The 20,743-nt window shown below is 39.3% G+C and overlaps 1 protein-coding gene across 6 annotated transcripts in view; it reads right to left on the reverse strand.

Moving 5' to 3' along the window:
- The window catches only part of MAPK10 (mitogen-activated protein kinase 10), a 147,290-nt gene that overhangs the window by 38,939 nt on the left and 87,608 nt on the right, over positions 1–20,743 (reverse strand). For all 6 annotated transcript variants that reach the window (XM_066547998.1, XM_066548000.1, XM_066547997.1 and 3 more), the window contains 5 exons: positions 14,785–14,914; positions 12,857–12,915; positions 11,754–11,892; positions 10,643–10,808; positions 7,381–7,452 (listed from right to left, as the gene is read on the reverse strand). In XM_066547998.1, the coding sequence (XP_066404095.1) occupies positions 7,381–7,452; positions 10,643–10,808; positions 11,754–11,892; positions 12,857–12,915; positions 14,785–14,914 (566 nt within the window). The remainder of the gene's footprint in view (positions 1–7,380; positions 7,453–10,642; positions 10,809–11,753; positions 11,893–12,856; positions 12,916–14,784; positions 14,915–20,743) is intronic.

Consider the following 20,743-nt stretch of genomic DNA (forward strand, 5'->3'; position numbering starts at 1 on the left):
AACTTGCCAAGGACACCAAATGCCACCCTGGCATAGGCAGCTTGAACAAGTACTCACCAAAAACCAAATGCACATGGCTACCTGAACAAGGGAAAAAACATTTTAACCATACAGAAAATCTTCTCTGGGCCACCTCCTGGTTCTGATTCCCCACCAAACAGGTACTTCCTGACCCAAATGAGTGCTTGTTCATCTTTCTAGATTTCAGATTCCCTCCAGCAGAGATGCAAAAGGATCAGGAATTGTAGAACTACCCAAAGATGCTTCTATATGGAGAGGACCCAAGTCAACCTTTCATAGAAACCCCCCTGATAAATCTACATTCTCCTCCTGCAAAACTGCAGGTTCTCTGGGACTTCACAAAACAGTGAGAGGGAGCCCATAGGGAGTATCTGTAACTGCCCTTGCCCAAACTCCCACTGAGGTGGTTTTTCAGTCTTGCACTCAGTAAGATCTGACTGTCATTCAATGAAAATGGTGACATTCAAAATGAAATTCATTAAATGCAAGCCACAGGACACTCCAGAGACCAGAGATGCATGCATACCTGAATGAGCTTTGCTATCTATTCCAGCCTTATGGGCTGGTTCACACTTTCTTCCCAGGGCACTACTGAGAATACCAAAAATTCATATTTGAAACAGCTCCTGTTTCCGTGATGCAGAAATCGCCCCTCTGCCAGCTGAAAAAAGATGTTCACCTCCTCAAAACTGAGGAAGATAATGACAAACATATTAATGAAGCAAATCATGACACCTGATTTTACTTGTGTAACTGTAGACCAAAATATTTAGTCCACAACATTGCTTGCCAATGGCTAAGGTGCAAACTCCAGTAAAGGCAGCTGAGTATGCCTGTGATAACAGGGAGCTTCTCTCTCCAAATTCTCCTAAAATGGACAGACACCTCTGCTGGGCAGGACCTTTCTTTACCTCCATCTCTGTTTTGAGTACTCCTGCAGATCTGTACTGATGTCTGCTCTGAAGAACCATTTCTAGGCCCTTACTTGAATTTTTAGCATGAAAAATATAATAGCCTGTATTGGATGCTGTACCTTTTTTTTTAAAGTTTTTCTGTTATTTCTATGCAATTAAAAAAAGGGCACGGTTTATAAAAATACAGGGTAGTTTTCAGTAATACATGGGGAAAGATGCTTTTTTTCACATGCTCCAGATACCACCACCTGTCAATGTCAAGGAAAGTCTGGGATGTGTGGCACTCCCAATGATCATTGTGGGGATTGCTCAAACTCTTGAAAAGGATTAAAAACCTCCCCAAACCACCAAACCCTTATCTCCCTCAATTCTGGCTAAGTCATGGCAAACTCTCAGTTTTGTGACATTCCAATCCCCTTGCTGGGACCTTGCTGAGATACCAAAACCCTCCCCTTTGTGCTTGTATTTGTTATATGCTTGAATTTCAACATGTTTTAACAAGGGCTTGCCCAGCATGGTATCAGCTCAATCCATTAAGATTTCCTGAGAAAGTTTTCCCTTTCTAATTTGAAACACCATTTTTCACAGGATGTTATGAAAACCTTGATATTTCTCAGTAACAGTAATAAGATTCCTAAGTGTTTGAGCAATTGCCTTAGTGACTTCTAATTTTCTTCTTGCCAAACACCATGGAATACAGGTCCTCTCCTGACAGATGCTATATGGAACCAAAAGGGAATTGCCACCATTTTACAAGAGTGAGGTTTTGAACCAACCTATGAATTTCTGTCTTTTTTTAAACTCTGACCCAGTGGGAAGTCTGCACTGGAGAAGGCTCCTGCTTCTCAGGCTGCAGTGCCAAACAAGTGCTGAAAGATGACTGTTAAAAAATGACTGAAAAAGCCATGGGAATCCTGAGCAGAAAGCTCAAGCATGCATGGAGGCACAAGGGATGACTCACACCCTCCCCTTTCTCCCATCTTCTTTTGGATATATCTATATTAAAAAAAAAAAAAACAACAAAACCATCACAGTAAGAGAGACCTACAGATAGTCTTGCCAAGGAAGGTGAAACACACCACCCTGTGTCTAACAGCCCATAGCACTGAAAATCTGTTTTGTAGATCCTGCATTTCCTAGCTTCAGGTTCTCTTTTAGCTTTTTTACATTTTGATTTCAAAGTATCTCTTGTCAGGTCTCAAAGACTATTCAAGTACTCTTGTGTTACCTCTTCCAGCAGGAAACTCACAGGTAGCCTCTCCTGCTACAATACAAACAGATTAGCAGATCATTTGTATGTTTTCATATCTGGAACAGGAATCACAGAATATGCTGAGCTGGAAGGGACCCATCAGGATCATCAAGTCCAACTCCTGGTCCTGCTCAGCACACCCCAGGAGTCACACCCTGTGCCTGAGAGCTTTTTCCAAACACTCCAACTCTGTTGGGTTGGTGCTGTGACCACTGCTCTGTGCCAGTGCCCAATCATCCTCCAGGTGAAAACCTTTTTCTGATATCCAACCTAAACCTCCCCTGACTCAGCTTCCTGTGATTTTGAAGTTGTTCCAGTTCTTTATTTTGATCCTGTCCAAATAACTGCATGCTCTTGACAAAAGGCACTTCAGTACTGTTTTGTCCACATGTTCTAAATTCTCTGCTCAACTGTTCCAGTCTGTCTCAGCTCAATTTAGCACAGCTACCATCAAGAAATAAACTGACTAATGCCCAGAAAAAAAACCCAAAACATTTGAGACCATCCAATTCTCACAGGTGCCAGAAAACTCGATTAAAACTTGCCTTGGTTGAAATTCATGTGAGGCAGTAGTACATCCAGAAAACCTTTAAGGTGAGTGATGGGAAACAAGCAGTGGATCATCTTGACTGTGGCACCCGGGATCCAGTCCAAGAGCCACTCAGATGACAGACAGCATGGGGCTTTCATGCTAAGTGCAAATTACACTCTAATCTGTTGGAGTATGCATATCTGAATTTAACAAAAAGGAGAAAAACGGCAACAGCCAAATCATCCTCACATCTACCCTGAGACCTCTTTGAAACAGGCCTCATCTCATATGAGCAAACTTTAAGACAAATCCTGAGTCTAAAACCAAATACCCAGGGAAGAAGAATCAAGGTCAACAAGACCCAAATTTAGCTATCAATGCCATCATAGCTAGCACACATTTAAGCAGCAGGCTAACATGAACCAGCTGATCCCACCTGGAAAGCCAGGCCAGTCACTCTTAACAGTATCTTTTAAATAATCCTGATGCTAGTTGCTGGTTTTGATTTTAAGACAAAACAAGCCTTAAGAAAATACCACCCAAAACAAGTAAAGCAACAGAGTGCACTTAACAAAAATGCAGAAGTTTTTATTATGCTGTAGTTTAAGAAACACCCAAAAATGCCCTCAAAACACTAAAATACACCTATTAATCAGTGCAGATCAATTGCAAAGATAAATTCTGATTATGAGTGGTGGAAAGGCAGCACCTTTTCCTAAAAGACTTTCTTGATGAAAATTCTTTTTCTAAGGGAATAGAACACTTTCTGTCAGATGTCACAGAGCATTTCTTAATCCCACCACTCTCGAAGACAGCTGGTGGGCAAGGGAATTTTTGAAAATCTGGCCACAGAAAACATCAACTCTATCTGTTAATGCTGACTTCTCTTCATAATTCCTTTTGGATGTTCATAATTACACAGAAGAAAGTTGGAATTTTTCTCTCTTCCTGCTTTAATGGTATTTTCTCTTTTGGCTGTCTAAGACTTTAAGCTACTTGCAGTAGGAATTCTGTTCTCTATATTTGGGGTGGAAATTCAGGCCTAGCCAAACTTAGGACACTTGGCTATTATCACAATGCATTTCTATGGCTAAATCACTGTTTTCGTTTGATCTGCTGAAGGACTCACAAGTGAAATTGCTATAGTAGCATCCTCTGCATGCCTCCTTCTTTTCAGTACTGAAAATAAATGCTCTGATCACTTTATTTTCCCCACTAAGTCATGTGTGCCTGTAGGACATCACTGTGGAACCTGGCAGCTCAGATCTTAATAAAACTGTCTCACCTGAAAGCATTCATTTTAAGTTTTCCCTTCTCTTCAAATAAGAAACCAGAAATACATTTCCAATCCTTAAATTGAAATCTTATGAGATTTTGAAGATGTTATTACCTAGAGCTGAACCAGCTTTTGGGAAAGCCCTGGGGTTTTCTAACATATTTCCAATGGCATCCAAGAATTCGGGCACTTTTTAGCTGTTCACATTCTTTCCAATTTAACGAAAATGGAATAAGCATCAAAGAAACACTGAGCAAGAAACGCAGAAGTGGACTAAAAAAGCTTGCTGGAACTTGCCAGGAATATTTTGGTCTGCAAATCCATCTGGAAATGGATTGAAAGGTGGATTTCTTCTCGAGAGGGTCTGATTTCTGACAAGGAGGTTTCCCTGACAGTATTTTGAAATGTCTGCCCTAGCTGAATAACAAGGAATAAGGGTACCTGCCAGGCAATTTCTACCCAGTACTCTCCAGGACACTGGAGGCTGCTCTTGACTGAAAAGCAGCTGCAGTCTATCCAGATTCCAGAGCTTTCTCATAGCAGCTTAAGAGAGAGTTTCTTGTTTATGTAGATGAGAGTTCTGAAATTAATTCCCACCATGTTTTAATGTCCACAGACTTTAAAAATGAAATCTAATTTCAAGTCAGCAGCACTGAGTGCAGTGGTAACTCAGTGGGATGATTTAGGTGAGATTAAATTTTAAAATATTTTCTTTCCATAAAACATAGCAGCAGCTGAGATTTTTTTCTTAGATGTATACTGTGCCATACACAAATGTTCCTACTTCAGACTAGAAATGAGTAAGCTCATATTGATCACAAGTGCACACAGTAGACTGTCTTCTGAATGATTAAAAATAACTGGTACTTTTGATTTCTATACAGACTTGCCTCTTCCAGATAGAAAACTCTCTGCTGGAAAGCCTTAAGTAGCCCAAGGGAAGTATGTAATGTACTTCTGTGAAGTTTACCTGCAGCTGCACACATACTCCTCCAGCTCTTCCTGCATCTGGGAGGGAGGGAAACTACATCTGCTCATCAACAGCCATGGAGGGGAGGGAAATCATATGGACCCATACACAAACCAGTCCTTCCAACACTGACAACTCATTCATGGGATCAAACTGGTTAACAAATGAGTACTGACTTGGAAATGAATGTACAAATTGCTTTTTTTTCTTCTTTAATTTTTTTTTTAACTTCCCGCTCACCTGAATAAACCCACCTTTAAAACATGGTAGAAATTGTGACCTGGCCCAAATTCTATTTCAGGACACAGGATTTACAATGATTTAAAAAGTAGGACTATCACCCAATTTACACAATGTTTGTTGCATTTGTTCAAAAATTCAGTTGCTATTTTCAACTGATGCTGAAATGTTAAAAGAAATTTTAAGATTATTTTACTGTTATCCCTGAATACAATGCTGTCATAAGAGACTTTCCACAGCCAGACAGAAACAAAGTAATTCTCATGTTTGAATTATTTTTTTAAAGCTACATTGCTTGAATTATATAGCATTAACATTTTTTCTAGACAGGGGCAAAAGAACATATCTCCTAATTTGTTGTTGAAAAAGGAGAGCAACCCATTAACCATGCTTCTATGCTTTTATCCTGAAACCATTCTTTGTATGAATTCCAGCTGCTTATCAACTAAAATCTCAGACTTCACTCAGAAAAGATTAAATGGAAATATCCTCAAGATTAAATGGAAATATCCTCAGTATTTACAGCTGAACCTCGAGTGTATTATAGATAGTTTAGTTTTTCTTTGATTTTTGTTGTTTTTTTTTCTTTTGGGTTTTTTTTTTGGTTTTTGTTGTTGTTGTTGTTGGTTTTGTTTTTAAGAGGAGAAGAGTACATTGTTTGGAGGTAGCATTATGATGGTGTTTCTGAGGTGGTGTTACCACTGAAACACAGCATAACTATCACACTGAATTACAGATCTTGGGAATGGTGGGAGCTGCTCTCCACTTTGAGGTTACAGCTGAAGGTGGGTGTGCAGCCTGCTCCTCATGCTGCAGGGGCAGCTCAGCACCTTTAAGCATGTCAAAGCTACCTACTGATAAGAAAAATCACCATTTTAACCTCTCTGCCTTGTTTTGCATCCAGTAACTTTCCAGCCCCTCTTCCTATAAGATTGGAAGCACTAAAGTGCTGCTGTCACCACCTCAGCAAGCAGGAGGTCCCTGCTGTCCCTCCATCTCCCTGTCAGTGAAGTAGAACTGCATTTTCACTGGGCCACCAAGCACAGCTCAGCTTTCAGAGGAAGTTGACAGAGCTGTGAAAACAGGGCAGGCAGGACCCAACTTTGACAAACTTGACAGGAATTACTCAAAAGTCAGCAAAAAAATAATTGCTTCCATGGCTACATGTCTGTGAAAGCTGGGTTTTCTTCACACCAACTGCCAGTGGCTGCTGATGCCAGATTTTCGTGGTGCCTTTCTGCCAACTAGCTGAAAATCAGATGCCTTTTTGTTTCCAAAAGTGAAGAGATGTTATGTTGCCTCATTTTATTCTGATGGGCAAAACACACTTACTTACATTTCCAAGCCAGCACGGGCAGGTTTAGCCTGTGATAAACAGGTGGCTAAGTACACACCTCCTCTTTTGTTTTCATTTTCTAACATTGCTTTCACCACCTTGGAAGGGGTAAAAATAATATCACTCAAGACAAGAAGAACAAGATAGGAGGGAAATAAAGTTTAGTTGACAACACAGACCTCATGCAAGTAAAGGGAAGTTCATTTTTAAATCAAGAGAATCTGATTTCAGGCCAATTTGGAAACCACAGCAGAAAAACGGTTGCCTTAAACTGGGTGAGTCAAATTCTTCATTTTGTTTTAAATAAAAATAAAAATGTTGTATTGACTCAAAACTGAGCCCATACAGCATTGAGATGAATCCAAAACCATGATGCATTAGCAAGCAAAAGATTATGATGTCACCACAAATGTTATGAAGTCAATATTTCCAAAACATAAAAGCAGAAAAACAGATTTACAGGAATGAGATGGGCCAAATTAGGACTTTTTTATTTTTTTCTTATTTTTCCTTTTAAGAATAGTAAATAAAGCTGTCCAATTTGCCATCATAACGCTTGTTTTCTATATTGCTTATTGACATGACATAAATAGTATATAAAATGGAATGATTACAGGATTTAGACTAATTTAATTGACTGAAATAATTCTGTGCATCTGTTTTTCATTTTCAATTTTGTGCATATCAGTAGCGAGCTATTTTCATTTAGCCATACCTCTGAGATTCAACTTTCTGCTTCTATCTTTACAGTCCTGGTATAGTCATTTTATGGTAAGAGGGATGGAGTGGAGGAGAGGAACAAATAATAGGTGAAGCTGCAGCAAATGGCACAAGGATACAGTCCCTTCCTGGAAAGAGGATTTTGTGGCGAACCATTTCTCCCATAATGCATCCCACAGACCATATATCCACTAGAACAGCAGAGACAGGGAAGTGAAGAAGGAGGGAAAAAAAAGCAAAGTTAACTACAACATTTCACTCCTAAAGGAGGGGAAAAAGGTTGATCAGCACAGTACAGTTTGTTTTGTGGTTTTGTTGGGTTTCTTTTTCATGTCTCACCAAAAGCTAAAATAAGTAACTAGACAAGTAAAAGCTGTGTCAGTCAGCTCAACAGCAGTTAGTAACAACAGTGGAAAAAGTTTAAAATCAACATTTTGGGTAAAGGTCCAGAGCTAGCAAGTAAAGATAAGTAACAACTGCACAGATCCATGGCATACGCTGAATTTATGGCTAAAAAAAATCACTCTTTTTTTGTTTAGGAAAAAATCAAAACAACCAGATAATAATAATCTGAATAAATCCTACTTGCAGAGCTCCTAGGCTTTGTTCTTCAGCACTGAGTCTCTCTGCAGCAGCTGACAAGAGGTTCCAAATGGAACTGCTCACACCATATGGAAAAATACCACCCTTAAAGGTTATTTAAAACTTCTCTTTCAGGATCTATACCTATATCCTCTCTGTAGGTACCTATCACAGAGCATGACCTGAGTGGACTCTGTTTTGTACTGTGTAAGCACTCAAAATAAATGCTATAACAAAAGCTCCAAAGGACAAATATCAACAAGACTAAGAACATTTCCTATTTCCAATCCTGCCTTCAGCTTTTAGGTGAAATATGCACAGTTACCTTATCTGTTTGACTTGGATAGGGGTTTTTTTTGCCCTTTAAGTCTTTAAAGAAAAAATGCTGGATAGATAGTGACACAGTATTCACAGAAAAAAAAAAAAGAAAAAAACAAACAAAACCTGTCTTCCATGTGAAGAGGTAAAAACTGCTTTGAAATGCTTTAAAAGACTATGTTGTTTCTGAGCCTGAAATCCTCATTTTCTGGTTATGTTTGACCTACACAATCAATTTTTCTCCTCATTTCTTCTCCTTTCTTAACCTTCAAAATCAATCCAAAACAAACCAAAGAAACAAACAAACAACTCATTTCTTGGTGAAACGAAATAAAGGTGAAATGTTCCATTTGGGAAAAGGAGGGTACAGGTATCAGGGGCATGGGACAGCAAAAGCATGCCAGAGGCAGAGGCAGAGTTTTCTTCCTAGTGACAGCTTTAGGACCTTCCATAGAAGTGCAGCAAACTGGTGATAATTATGCATCTTTAGCCAACCAAGTGCAGAAAGAAAATGAAAGCAGTGAACAGTCCTTATACAGGCAGTGTACATAGTCAGAGGGGAAAAACGGTGGGGAGCTTCAGTAATGTGGCAGCATAGGCCAGAGCAGGGAAGCAAAGAAGAGCCCTTTCTGTTGACTTCCTTGGGAGCTGGGTCAGAGCCTCCAAGCAGAGCAGCTCCTCTGACAGCTGAGCTTCATTTTCAAACATTTTGTTTTCTTCCTCTCTTTATTTCAGCTTTGTCCGCGTAAGACAAGGCCATTCATCTTAAGCCAGATTCATTGCCCAGGGAAGTCAAAGGAAGTCTCTGTGTTAACCTCAATGGGCGTTTGATCAGGACCCTTGGATGTGGCAAACATTAGAACTTTCCCAGCTGTGTCACAAAAGTGTGCCTAACTTTTTCTTGGTGCAGATTTAATCATGTGAAAAGCAAATGCTCTCTCTGTCCTTTCAAGGACAATAACAGCAACAATAATCCTAATCATCTACTAAATGTCTGGAGGGGGAAAAAAATAACAAAAGAATTCATTTGACAATAAAAGAACTCTGGATATTGACTAAAGAACTATCTAAAGAGTGCTAGCTCAAATTTCTAATGGCACTTAGCAAAAATTTCAAACGTAATACTTTAAGGAATATTATTCCTTTATTTCCCGAATATTATTCTCTATGCTAAGACTCTGCATAATAATAATAATAATAATAATAATAATAATAATAATAATAATAATAATAATAATAATAATAATAATAATAGTTTCTCTACTTTTTTGACTTTTGTATTAAAATTTGTACATGAAACTCATAAAAATTACAAATCATTCATACAGGGACTTGTTAATTTCAGAAGAGTTTGTGTGATTATGTTTTTAGTAGTGCTGAAGTCATGGAATTGGCTCCCAAAATCAGTTTCACTGCCCTTTACAGGATGCAGTTGACTGTTAGTAAAAGTTCTCCTGCAGGTTAGCTAACCTTCTCAACATAAATTAAGTAGGACACTTTTAATAAATTCCTGGTCTTGTCACATTTGCTGTATTTGCCTTCATAAGTCTCCTCAAACAGACAAATTATAGCTTTGACAACAAAATCTGAGCCATAGCTTTTCCCTCATTTCCTGCTTGGTCTACTTGGCACCCAGATGCAATTCTCAGTTTTGTTACAAAATGAGAACAACTTAAAAAGTTTTCCCTTCATCTACTGCAAAATTTGAGTTTTCCCTTATCCACTTCTCTATAGCAAGCACCCCCACCTGCTTTTCACAATATTTCCAAGGACCAAGATCTCTCTCAGACTATTCAGAGGAATATCCTATTTACTTCTAGGGAGATTACATACAAATTATATGTTTTGTTTCTTTTTTTTTTTTTGTTTCAGCTTTTTCCTCTTCTCTGCAATTCTACTTGTTGTTTAAAAAAAACGAACTCAAACTGCAAAATGTATACCCAGATCTTGACAAGATGAAACCTGTCAGCAAAACCTGGGACTTTGTTAAATTTATCATGAAGAAGGAATTAATTCCTGAAATTCAGATGTAGCTCTGGATTTAGAGAAATGCTGGAAGGGCTAGGATTTTCTATTTCAGCTTGTACTTCTTCTTGTTCCTTCAAACAATTCAGAGATCCAGACTCAAATTTAGAACGCGTCACTCATTCAGCAACTTCAGTGGTTCCCACATTATTTCACGGCCACAGAAGACAAAGATGAAAGCTCTGGTCAAAAAGAGTTGACTGTAGTTGTAACTTCAAACATAACTAAGAATAAATTCCCTGTTACTCTGCCATCCCACACTGATAAATTCACCAGCAGTGCATCCCAAATACATTCTGCAGCTGCAGTTCACAGAAGTGAGGAACTGCTCTAACTCCAGGTGTCATTTCCCATCATTTCCCACTACATTTCCTGTCCCTCCTTTGGGTCTCCCTTACAGTGGAGAAGCAGAGCTTGCCCTTGAGGAGGCCTGGTGCAGTGGCACTGCAGCCCTACCGTTCTCCTTGTAGCCCATTCCCAGGATGACCTCAGGTGCTCTGTAGTAACGTGTCACCACATAGGGTGTCATCATGAAGCTAGTGCCGGCAGTCCTGGCCAGTCCAAAATCCAGAATCTTCAACGTGCAGTCAGATTTTACTACAATGTTACTTGGTTTTAAATCCTGCAAAAGATGGTGAAAAAAACCCATGTGACTGTCCTTTATAACTCCAGGTACAGCTATGATACCAACAGATACTTAAGATCACACTTCAAGTACTCTTTCCCTCTTCTGACCCAGTTGCTATCAGAAATACTTGTAAATATACAGCAAACCCTTGCTATTGTTTCTGTAGCAAACTGCTCTGGAAGTTGTTCTACCTCAGCATACTGGGCTTTACCTTGATATCAGGAGCCTACTGGCATTAAATTAATTGCATTTACTAGGATTAGTATCCAAGTGCTGTTTGATTAGATTATTTTCTCTTAATGCTGTGAACCTGATAGAGACATTCCTACCGCACATGTAGAGATACCTTAATGCTTCATTTATAATAATTCAACTCATCCTTTGCTGGATGACTATCTGATAGCCAAATCTATAACCCCCTGCTAAATACATGACATACCAAGATAGGAGAACTTTGTAGAAGAACATCCACTTTGTAACCCACTTTATTAGCCTTTCTTTTCTTTAGGGAAACTTTTTTTTCTAATGTGGAAATCCCAAATTAGTGAAAGCACTTTTCAATTTTCAATCAATTGAGAATTCCCTCCTGCTCACAGTGACATGACTTGATCCCCCCTGCTCTCAACTATCACACATCCACAGCTCTCAACTATCACACATGCCACACCCTTACCAGGCGCAGCACTGATGTGGAAAAAAACAAAATGAGAGGATGCATTTCATATAGACCCAGCAGTCTTTCATTTGGTTTAGCACATGTAAATGATGGCAAATGCCAATTCCATATCCCCTGACCTCTGACTGTGGCTTTTATGTCTTTTATCCATTGCACTGGGACACAGGGCTTTGATCCACAGCACACAAGAGAGCCAAGAGGCATTTAAAATCTTCATGATCATTTCATATGCTGCCTTAAGTTTTAAGCCAAAGGCCCCTTACCCTGTGAATAATCCCTGCAGAGTGAAGATGCTTGATTCCACAGAGCATTTGGTACAGAAGGTAAGACATTCGCTCATGGTCCAGCTCCATCTGAATGACCTGACACAGGTTGGCATCCATTAATTCCATTACCAGGTAGCTGAATGGAAAAGCAAAGCCACAGGGTTATTTTTTTGTGTGTGTGTTGAAGGCAAACCACAGCATCATCTCAAATAAGAAACAATGCCTTTTCTTGCTTTAAAACTCACTTTATTTCTGATGACTGGGAGTAACACAGCTGGAGACTGGGCCCACTAACCACAGCACCATGGTGGTGTTTGTATCTCACTGCAGAGACACCATTCTTTCAGCATACCAGGAAAACTGGTGGATTATTTGCCCTTTCTTGGTGCATTCCCCATGACAGACTATACCCTATGTGGGCAATCAGGCAGCACCACACAAAAAGGCACAAAACCCAAAAGACTGGCAAGCACCAGAGGATGTAACTGCTCAGCCTTTGACCACTGCAAGGATGGCTACCACAGTACACACAGGAATCTGAGAGAAACAGAGATGTCTGAGAGGACAAAATATGTACCCCCATGCAAAATGCCCTCAAAAATCCTCCTCAGCTTGCATGACTTCACAAAATTCTCATTACAATTAATTGGTTACTCCTGGTATCAGACTATAGAATAGGACGATATTTTCATGCAATGTATACAGAATACGGGAAAGAGAGGAAGATAAAAGGAGAGCAACAATATAAAACAGAGAATACTTAAAATTTCATTCACAGCAGGCTCATACTGGGCACAGTAGTGGTTGTCCAGCAGGGCAAGGTTCCAACAGAGATGCTGATTTTCTTCTACACCTACCCCTAGTTCCCCAGGCAAATAACATTACACAACAACAAATATGAAACTGGTGGTTTTCACCTTAAATTATCAAAAGAGCTCTCAATATGGGGATTCCGAATATTTTTCCACCCACTAGACTCACACTGTCTTTTTTAGAGGAGCTACAACCTTTGTATTTTGCTGAGTTATTGCAATCAAGGTACACCATAATGCCCCACACATCCCTAAAGCTTTAGTTTAATTACTGCCCCTGTTACTTACACATCCTGGAACTCCTCCAGAGATTTCTGTGGTGTGAAGACATTTAATAAACTTATAATCTGAAAAGTAAAGTAAGACAAAAGAGTAAAAATAAGTGATATACATCATCAGTTGAATCTGTTTTGAACTGTGTTCAATATAAAAAAGAATAAACTGTTTTTTCACTGCTCTATTTATATTACCACTTCTCACTTTGTGGATCAGTAAAAAATCAGCAGCATTCAAAATAAAATACCACAGATCTCTCAGATTTCTTCCAGGTGCACTTGGAATCATCTGAAAGAAGGATAACCAGCAACAAAACAAAGTGCTAAGGGTGAGACACTGCTCTCAATTTTGAAGTTGCAGGTTCAAAGATCAACTTCAGCTCAATCTAGCATAGCAGTCTTTGTGCTTTGTTCTTATTTATGAGGAAGGCTTATTTGAGGGCACAAATAACCAAGGACCATCTTATCAAACAGTGTTCCTTCCTTCTCTCTGACATGGCCTCAATTCCTTTGAGGGCACACACATGCACATACTGGCTGACACAAATTCCATCAGGAGAGGTACAACTTTTCAGTAGAAGCACTTTGAAACAGAGATATCCTGAGCAAAAACATCTTGCATAGTTCAACTCCTTTCCTCCTTTCTCTTGTTTTGGTTAGCATTTTTGTTTGGTTTATTTTAAACGGGCTGGGCTGCTGAAAGACACTGGTAATAATATGTGAAAAAGAAGACAGGAAACAACGTGACCCCCACAGATCTGGATTTCCCCTGTTTTCACTCTGTGCAGGTAACAGAGGTAGATGACACCAGCACTGCTGCCATGAAGACAGCATCTGAATGTCTCCCTTCCCACTTCCATTGCCTCTTTAGGTTTTCTAACAGAAATTATTAAACATTCTTCCTCTTTACTCCACATATTCTGACTGAATCTTACCTCTACAAATGTACCTTTACAATCCTCTCCTTCCTTTGCACTTCTCTGTACAGACAGATTAAAGCTCTGATCCAACCCATGTGGTGCTGTTAGCAGCTGTCATGCACCATGTTTAAAATTATGTATTTAAAATTAGTGACACTCCTGCTGCCCCCCTCTGCTCTTCCCAGACCGTTAAAAAACTTCTCACTCATCCCTTCATTTTCAAATCCTCATGCATTGGGCTGGCTGAGGGTAGCTTCCATCAAGTCAGCAGAGAAGAGAAGGAACAGTCCTGATCAACACAATGGGAATGTAAGCATAAATCACTGCCCAGAAGTGAGGCAGAGACACTGTAGTGTCAAGTCCTGCAATTTGCCATTTTAGGGTCAGTCCTTCCTCTTTCCATGTGAACATGTGATTGAGAACAAGTGTAAAATCTCCCCTTGCATCACATTGTCTTAAGTTCATTTATGCTTTGCATAAGGAGAAAGAGTCATTGCAAGATCCAAGGGACAAGTAAACACTGCAAACTGAAAAATTTGCTCCTAATGAAAAGAAGGGCACATAGATATGGCAGCAGGAAATCTAGGAGGCGGAGGAATATGAGATCCCTGGGACAACCCTTTACAATGCAGTGTGGCAATCCTACATATTTCACTACAAAAAAGCAGTTGATACAGTGTCAGGCAGATAGTTCTAACAGATAATGGTTAAAATTAGCATACAGCCCTGGAAGAACACTCCTAGTGCAGCATAGGAATATTTTCATTCATTATGGATACTAAATGATACACAGTAGATGGTGCAAGAAGCAGGAAAGTCTAGAACAATCCCAGTTTGGCAGAGCCTTTAAACAAGCACATGGAATACCCTCAGTCTCTCCTGTGGGCATGTATTACCAGAGAGTGTGTAGCCCTTGAGCCAAATTTACTTGTAATTTCTTCCATTTAAAAGAGGAACCCAACAGAACAACTTCCCTTCTAACACAGCAATGCACATACCATTTCTCCTGCTGAACACTTACATTTTTATGATTCACACACTTCATGAGGACCAGCTCCCTGTAAGCTCTCTTGGCATGAGTTTGGTTCTGAAATGGTCTGCTGAGCTTCTTAATGGCCACGTTTCTGTCAAGGACGGCATCATATGCAGCACTGTAGTGATGACAAACACAGGGGTTATGCATCTTAGAGGGTATCCAGCACTTCTCATGGCAAATTCCTGAACCTCAGGTCCACCTCTTCCTTTTCTTTTCCACTGAGAAAAATACTGGGACAAAAGAAGAAGAGAGTTTCTAGTAAAAAAAAAAAAAGGAAGAGATCAATAGGAAACATGTAGCACCGCATCAGCAGAGGACAGCATACACCACTACTTCTGAACTCCAACTCCACTGGAAATTAACACTTATTTTCAAGGGGTGGGGGAAAAAATTTAAGTAACTTCAGATAAAAAAAAACTGGATGAGAAGGAAGTTTTTTCATAAAGCAATTCTCTGTGCATGTCTACAGAAGAAAAGGCTTTTTGCTTTTTCTGTTGCAGTTAAGAACACTTTCACAACGTGGCTCGACGACCAAGTGCCCACATACCCAAAATGAATTTTGTGATTTCCTTATGATATTTCTAATGGAATCAAGTTATTTAGTAATTCTTTGAGACCATATCATCCAATTTCAATAACATACCTAGAAACAGAACCATTTCACAAGGATTTTTACTGATTCCTGGTAACAAAAATATTTGTTATATATGCACAGTTACAACTTTTGAAAATGAAGAAATACATTGTTTGAGAAGTGAACTTTTAAGCCTGGGGCCCTAAAATACTCCTTAAACTTGTAAGTGTTTTTCACAACCTTCAGCTATTTTTATAAATGTTACTTCTGTAACATTTGAACACTTATTTTGGTGGTTCAAAACTGAATCCATAATTTCTGACTTCTAAATATCATAAAGCACACCAAGTTCTAGAAGCATTCCCAAATGGACAGCAACCTCAGACCCTCTTCCTGATTTTCCTTTTACTAAGAAAGAGGAATGACTCGAGTTTTCTGCTAGTCCATGAAAAGCAACAGTATATTTCCCAGGAGATAAATCAACCAAACCACCCATTGTTCTAAAAATTGCTTTCCTAAGCATGAAGTAAATATTCAGAATCCTGCAAAATTTTTTTAATTAACCCTTGCTTACTCAGTGACAGAGGCTAGCTAACCAAGCTGAGCAGAAAGCATGCAAGCATCAGAAGCTTAGTCACAAAGCTAACAAAAAATGTACATCTGTTCAAAATAGGTAAGAAACTGTTGGCAATGTTTGTCTGGGAAACCACACAAGAAGAGAAGAATCAGAAATACTGAATTTTCACTACATCTGCATAAATAACACACCAAATGCATCCCACAAATAAGAACAAAGGTGATGAGAAGTTTTGCAAAGATTACTATTAGGACTTATTTAGGAAGTCTCTTGAGAGTGGGTTTAAGGAAGTGATATTTCCATGGCCACATCTGGAGTTCTGGGTGGTACTCCAGGCTCCCAGTATGAGAAAGATAAAGACTGGAGAAATTCCACTGATGAGCCATGAAGTTTATTAGGGACTGGAGCATCTGTCATACAGGGAGCAGCTGAGTGAGCTGGAGTTGTTTAACCTGGAGAAGGCTTAGAGTGGATCTTATAAATTTTCTTAAGTATCTGCCAGGAGGAGTAAGGAAGATGGAGCAAGACTCTTCCAGTGGTCCTGGGCAATCTGCTGTAGTTGACGCTGCTTTGAACAGGTGGGTGGGACCAGGTGTCCAACATCATCCATTCTGTCAGTTGGTAACAATTCTTTATTCTCCTGTTCATGAATAAGGCACGTAACTTCCATGACCCAGCTATTCATGTGCACAAACAAAAATGTACTCACCAGCTAAACCATACAAGCAGCAGCTTAGGTGACAAGGCTATCAGAGATCCAGCCTGACTTGATTTCTCTCTAGCCACAGAATTTCACTCAACTAAACCTTGTGTTAGGAGGAGCATGGCATGTGATTTACAGCCTAACAGTATGTAGCAGAAAGCAAACCTCCTGTCCAGCTGTCAGAACTGTGTCTCTCATTCTGATGTAGTTCAGCCACAACAGGGCATCATAAAGGCCACAGCTAAAATAGTTCCATCAAGAAAGCATTGAACAAATAAAATGCAAAGCCCAAGGATTTAAATCTACAGGATCTTTTAACAGTTAAATATTCTGTCCCTGTTGTTCATGGACATATACTGCAACTATACTTCAGCAGACAAATCTCTCAGCTAATCCATCTTGATCACCCAACTTCTTTTAGGATGAAAAGCCTATGTAAGACTCATGTGAGCTGTGTAAGAGTACTATGAATAATTTTAATAATATTTTTTCGTATTTTAATCTCATTAGATGCATCATAAAATTATTGACTAGGAGTTAGAAAACAACAAAAGTTTGAGCAAACATTTTCTTCAGCTTCTGAGATCTGTTTGCTTTTCTGAATATTCTCTCTCTGTCAAAGCAACAGACAAAACAATCAATCTAAAATCAGAAAACCAAAGACTTCTTAAGCAGTAGGCTTTTATGATCAATTACTGCCCCTTTTCATACCATGGAAGAACTAAAATTCCTAATCCTTTGTAGAGGATATTTACTTTGAGACACAAGGACGTTGATTGCAATTCTATCATGGTGTCCAGAATTCAGAATTCTATCAAATGGAAGATGTCCAACTACTTGAAGAAGTCATTACATAAATTCATTGCACTGGATAAATCCACAGACCTGATGGGTTTTTTTCTGTGCTCACCAGAAAGAAGCTTTTATTTACAGCCAGTCAACTCTGCACTTCACTACAATGAAACTACAGACACCAGATGTAGGTCCTCTCTCTGCTGCTTGCCACACGAAATCCTTACCTTGGAACACCAAGATTAGTACTGATGACAAGCCTCCTGAAGATAAGTTCAGTCACTGGCTGTATAAACACTTGGCTCCAGGGATCACAAATAAGAGAGAGAGTAATGAGTGTCTGTGAACTCTGGTGAAAAGGCTGAGTATGAAAGTCACTCTAAATCTCAAATAAGAGACTGGACTTGCATGTAAAACAGTTTCTCTGGAAACTCTATCATAACACCTCTTGCTCAACTGTGAATTTATTCTTTAATTTGTACAGTTTCTTGATTTTATAGCAGACTCTAAATTACCCCTGGTCTCATAATAAAATGATAGCTTTACTGCAACATGAGCTCAGAAAAATCCTCAAAGTTTACTACCATGTCTCTGGCAGCTGTACAGACAGAAAAGGCAGTAAATAAACTCTTTCCCCATAAATCCTCTTTACAGTTAGCTTGACATGGTAAATGTTAGTGCTAAAAATGCCTTTTAAAACTGTAAATAATTTGAAACAAACCTATTTAGCAGAGATAAAAAAAATTAGTGAATATAAATTCATGACTACCAAGAGATATATGTAATCACAGTTATTTAACAAGGCTTTTTGCTGACTTTGGCAGGAAAAAAATGAAACTCCTCCTAGTCGGATTTTCACAAATCCAGGTCATCATTTACCATAATATTCTGTGTGAGCTCAGACTATGATGAACAATGAGCAATGATCTGTTGTCATTTACTTGGAGGACCAGGCATTCATTTTTATACCTATTTTGAAAAGAAATGGAAAGCATTCTAGTTTCATGTCCAAGTTTCTATTTCAATAAACACTTACCAAATAAATACTTAAATTTATTCCGCCCATCTTTTCATCAACAGGGAAACTTAACATTTATCAATTCCATTATAGTTTACCCACCAGAACAGACTGTTAAACCCATAGAAAAATTTTTAAAGCCAACTCTTAGAGATGGTTCTTAGGACAATAAAGGATACCCTGAAAATCACATTTAACAAGAATGCTAATGATGGCTCATCCTCAACCACCAATCACCACCAATATAGGGAGTGGAACAGCTTCCCTAGAAATGCTCAGATACACATCTACATGTATATGCACAAAGAGATAATAAAGAAAAGCATGAATCCTTTCCACAGCAATTTCTCTGTGGCAATTTCAAAGCCCTTGGTTTCAGATAACTATCAGTATTGCAGTTTCTGAGGAAGTAATTTATAGGAATGACAAGAATCAAATCTTTTTCCTGCGTCAAGTAGAATTTCTGTAAATGTGGTTTCTGAAGCTTCAACCATAAAATGTTTCAAGTCCTTTACATTCTCTCTACTTGCAGTCCCCTTTCAGCCAAGTACTCCAACAGAAAAGAGTGAAAATGTTATTTTGCTTCAAGCAAACTTTTCTCAGTTTACTGTGGCAGGTTTTTTTTGGTGGGTTTGGTTTGTTTGCTCCTTACATTGTCCTCACATATCAGTCCAAATTATAGAATGAAATTAGCCTTTCTCATTCTTAACTTGTTTTTTCTCCTCTTGATATATAACTTCCAAGTTTCTAAAGGCAGACATTCATACAAACAGTTCATATTCTGCTCTTCAACAATTACGTTTAACCAGAAAAAGTTATTAGAGTGAAAACTCTCCAGAAAGTAAATTTAAATATAGTGAATGTTTTCCATTAAATTAGTGGAAAAATAAAAGAATTCTGTACATGCAGCAGGGTGCAGAAAGTTTGCCCCAAGCAGTACAAGTCAAAGGCCACTGTAACAAAAAGCCTTTAAATGTCCTTATTAGGTTTGGAAGCAACCCTTTGTACTGAAAATAAAAAAAAGAAAATCCAGTATGACTGTAGTGAAGGGTTGCAGACCTCTTGTCAGCAATGGCTACTATACTCTCTGGATAAGCTCTATTCCCTCTGAAAATGCAGAGAAATTGAGACAATATTCAGAGCTGATGCTAAAGAAGACCAATACAGCCTCACAATGGATGACTGCTGCACTTTTTTTGTTGCCAGTTACGGTTCCAGCCTGTTTTTCTGTGTGTTTCCATCAGCTCACAGCTTCTTGCAAGCCAGTGGAAGCAGCCAGATTAGAAAATATAACCAAGCTGCCCCCCCAGTTGCTACACAAGTCATCATTTTTTTACTATCACCAGATTCCAGTTTCACAGAATAAATAAATCAGTTGCCAAGGTTTTCCATGAGGTTCCTCATCACTCCAGAGATTATTGATAGGACTCAAAGTGTTCCTTCCTGCATTGCAGATGCAATGTGAATGTGAAACATGCATGTGAAACATATGATCCGTTATCTTGTGTTGGAATGAAGTAACATGAGAGAGGACTGAAGTGCCTGAATTGTTTGGGATTATCATCCCAGTCTTGAATGAAAATGCAGCATTGCTGTCAAGATTAATAGTGAATTCTGTAGCGCTTAAACTTCAAAGATGTGCCACAAAAACAGGAGAATTTTAAGAAAGAAGTTCAAAGTGTGTGGCTCTATTTTTACATTTCAGCGTTTTATCAGGAAAGACAACTGGGCTCACTCATCCCCTCCCTTGCCCTGCTTTGGATGCAGCCCAGGATGTGTTTGGCTTTCTGGGCTGCCAGTGCCCATGGCTGGGTCACGTCCAGCCTCTCATCCACCAGCACCTCCAAGTCCTTCCGGGCAGGGCTGCTCTGGATCTGTTCATCTCCAGCCTTTGCTGATCCTGGGGTTGCCCCAGCCCAGGTGCAGCATCTTGTACTTGGTCTTGTTAAAGATCATAACCCTGCAAATTTGCTGAGATGCACTTGATCTCTTTGTGATTAATGAAGATATTAAAAAACCCTGGTCCCAGTTGGACCTCTGAGGGACACCACTGGTCACTGATGTCCATCAGGATTCTAACCTGTTGACCACAACCCTCTGGATGCACATGTCCTCCCCTCAAATCCACCTCTTGCCATTTTAGAGAGAGGGATGCTACAGGGGACTATGTCAAAGGCTTCACAGAGGTCCAGATAAATGACATGTGAAACCTCCCTTGCCCACTGATGGAGTCACTCAATCACAGAAGGGCACAGGGTTGGTCAGGCAGGACTTGCCCTT

The sequence above is a fragment of the Molothrus aeneus genome, chromosome 4 (assembly GCF_037042795.1).
Source record: "Molothrus aeneus isolate 106 chromosome 4, BPBGC_Maene_1.0, whole genome shotgun sequence".
In the NCBI taxonomy this organism is placed as follows: Eukaryota; Metazoa; Chordata; class Aves; order Passeriformes; family Icteridae; genus Molothrus; species Molothrus aeneus.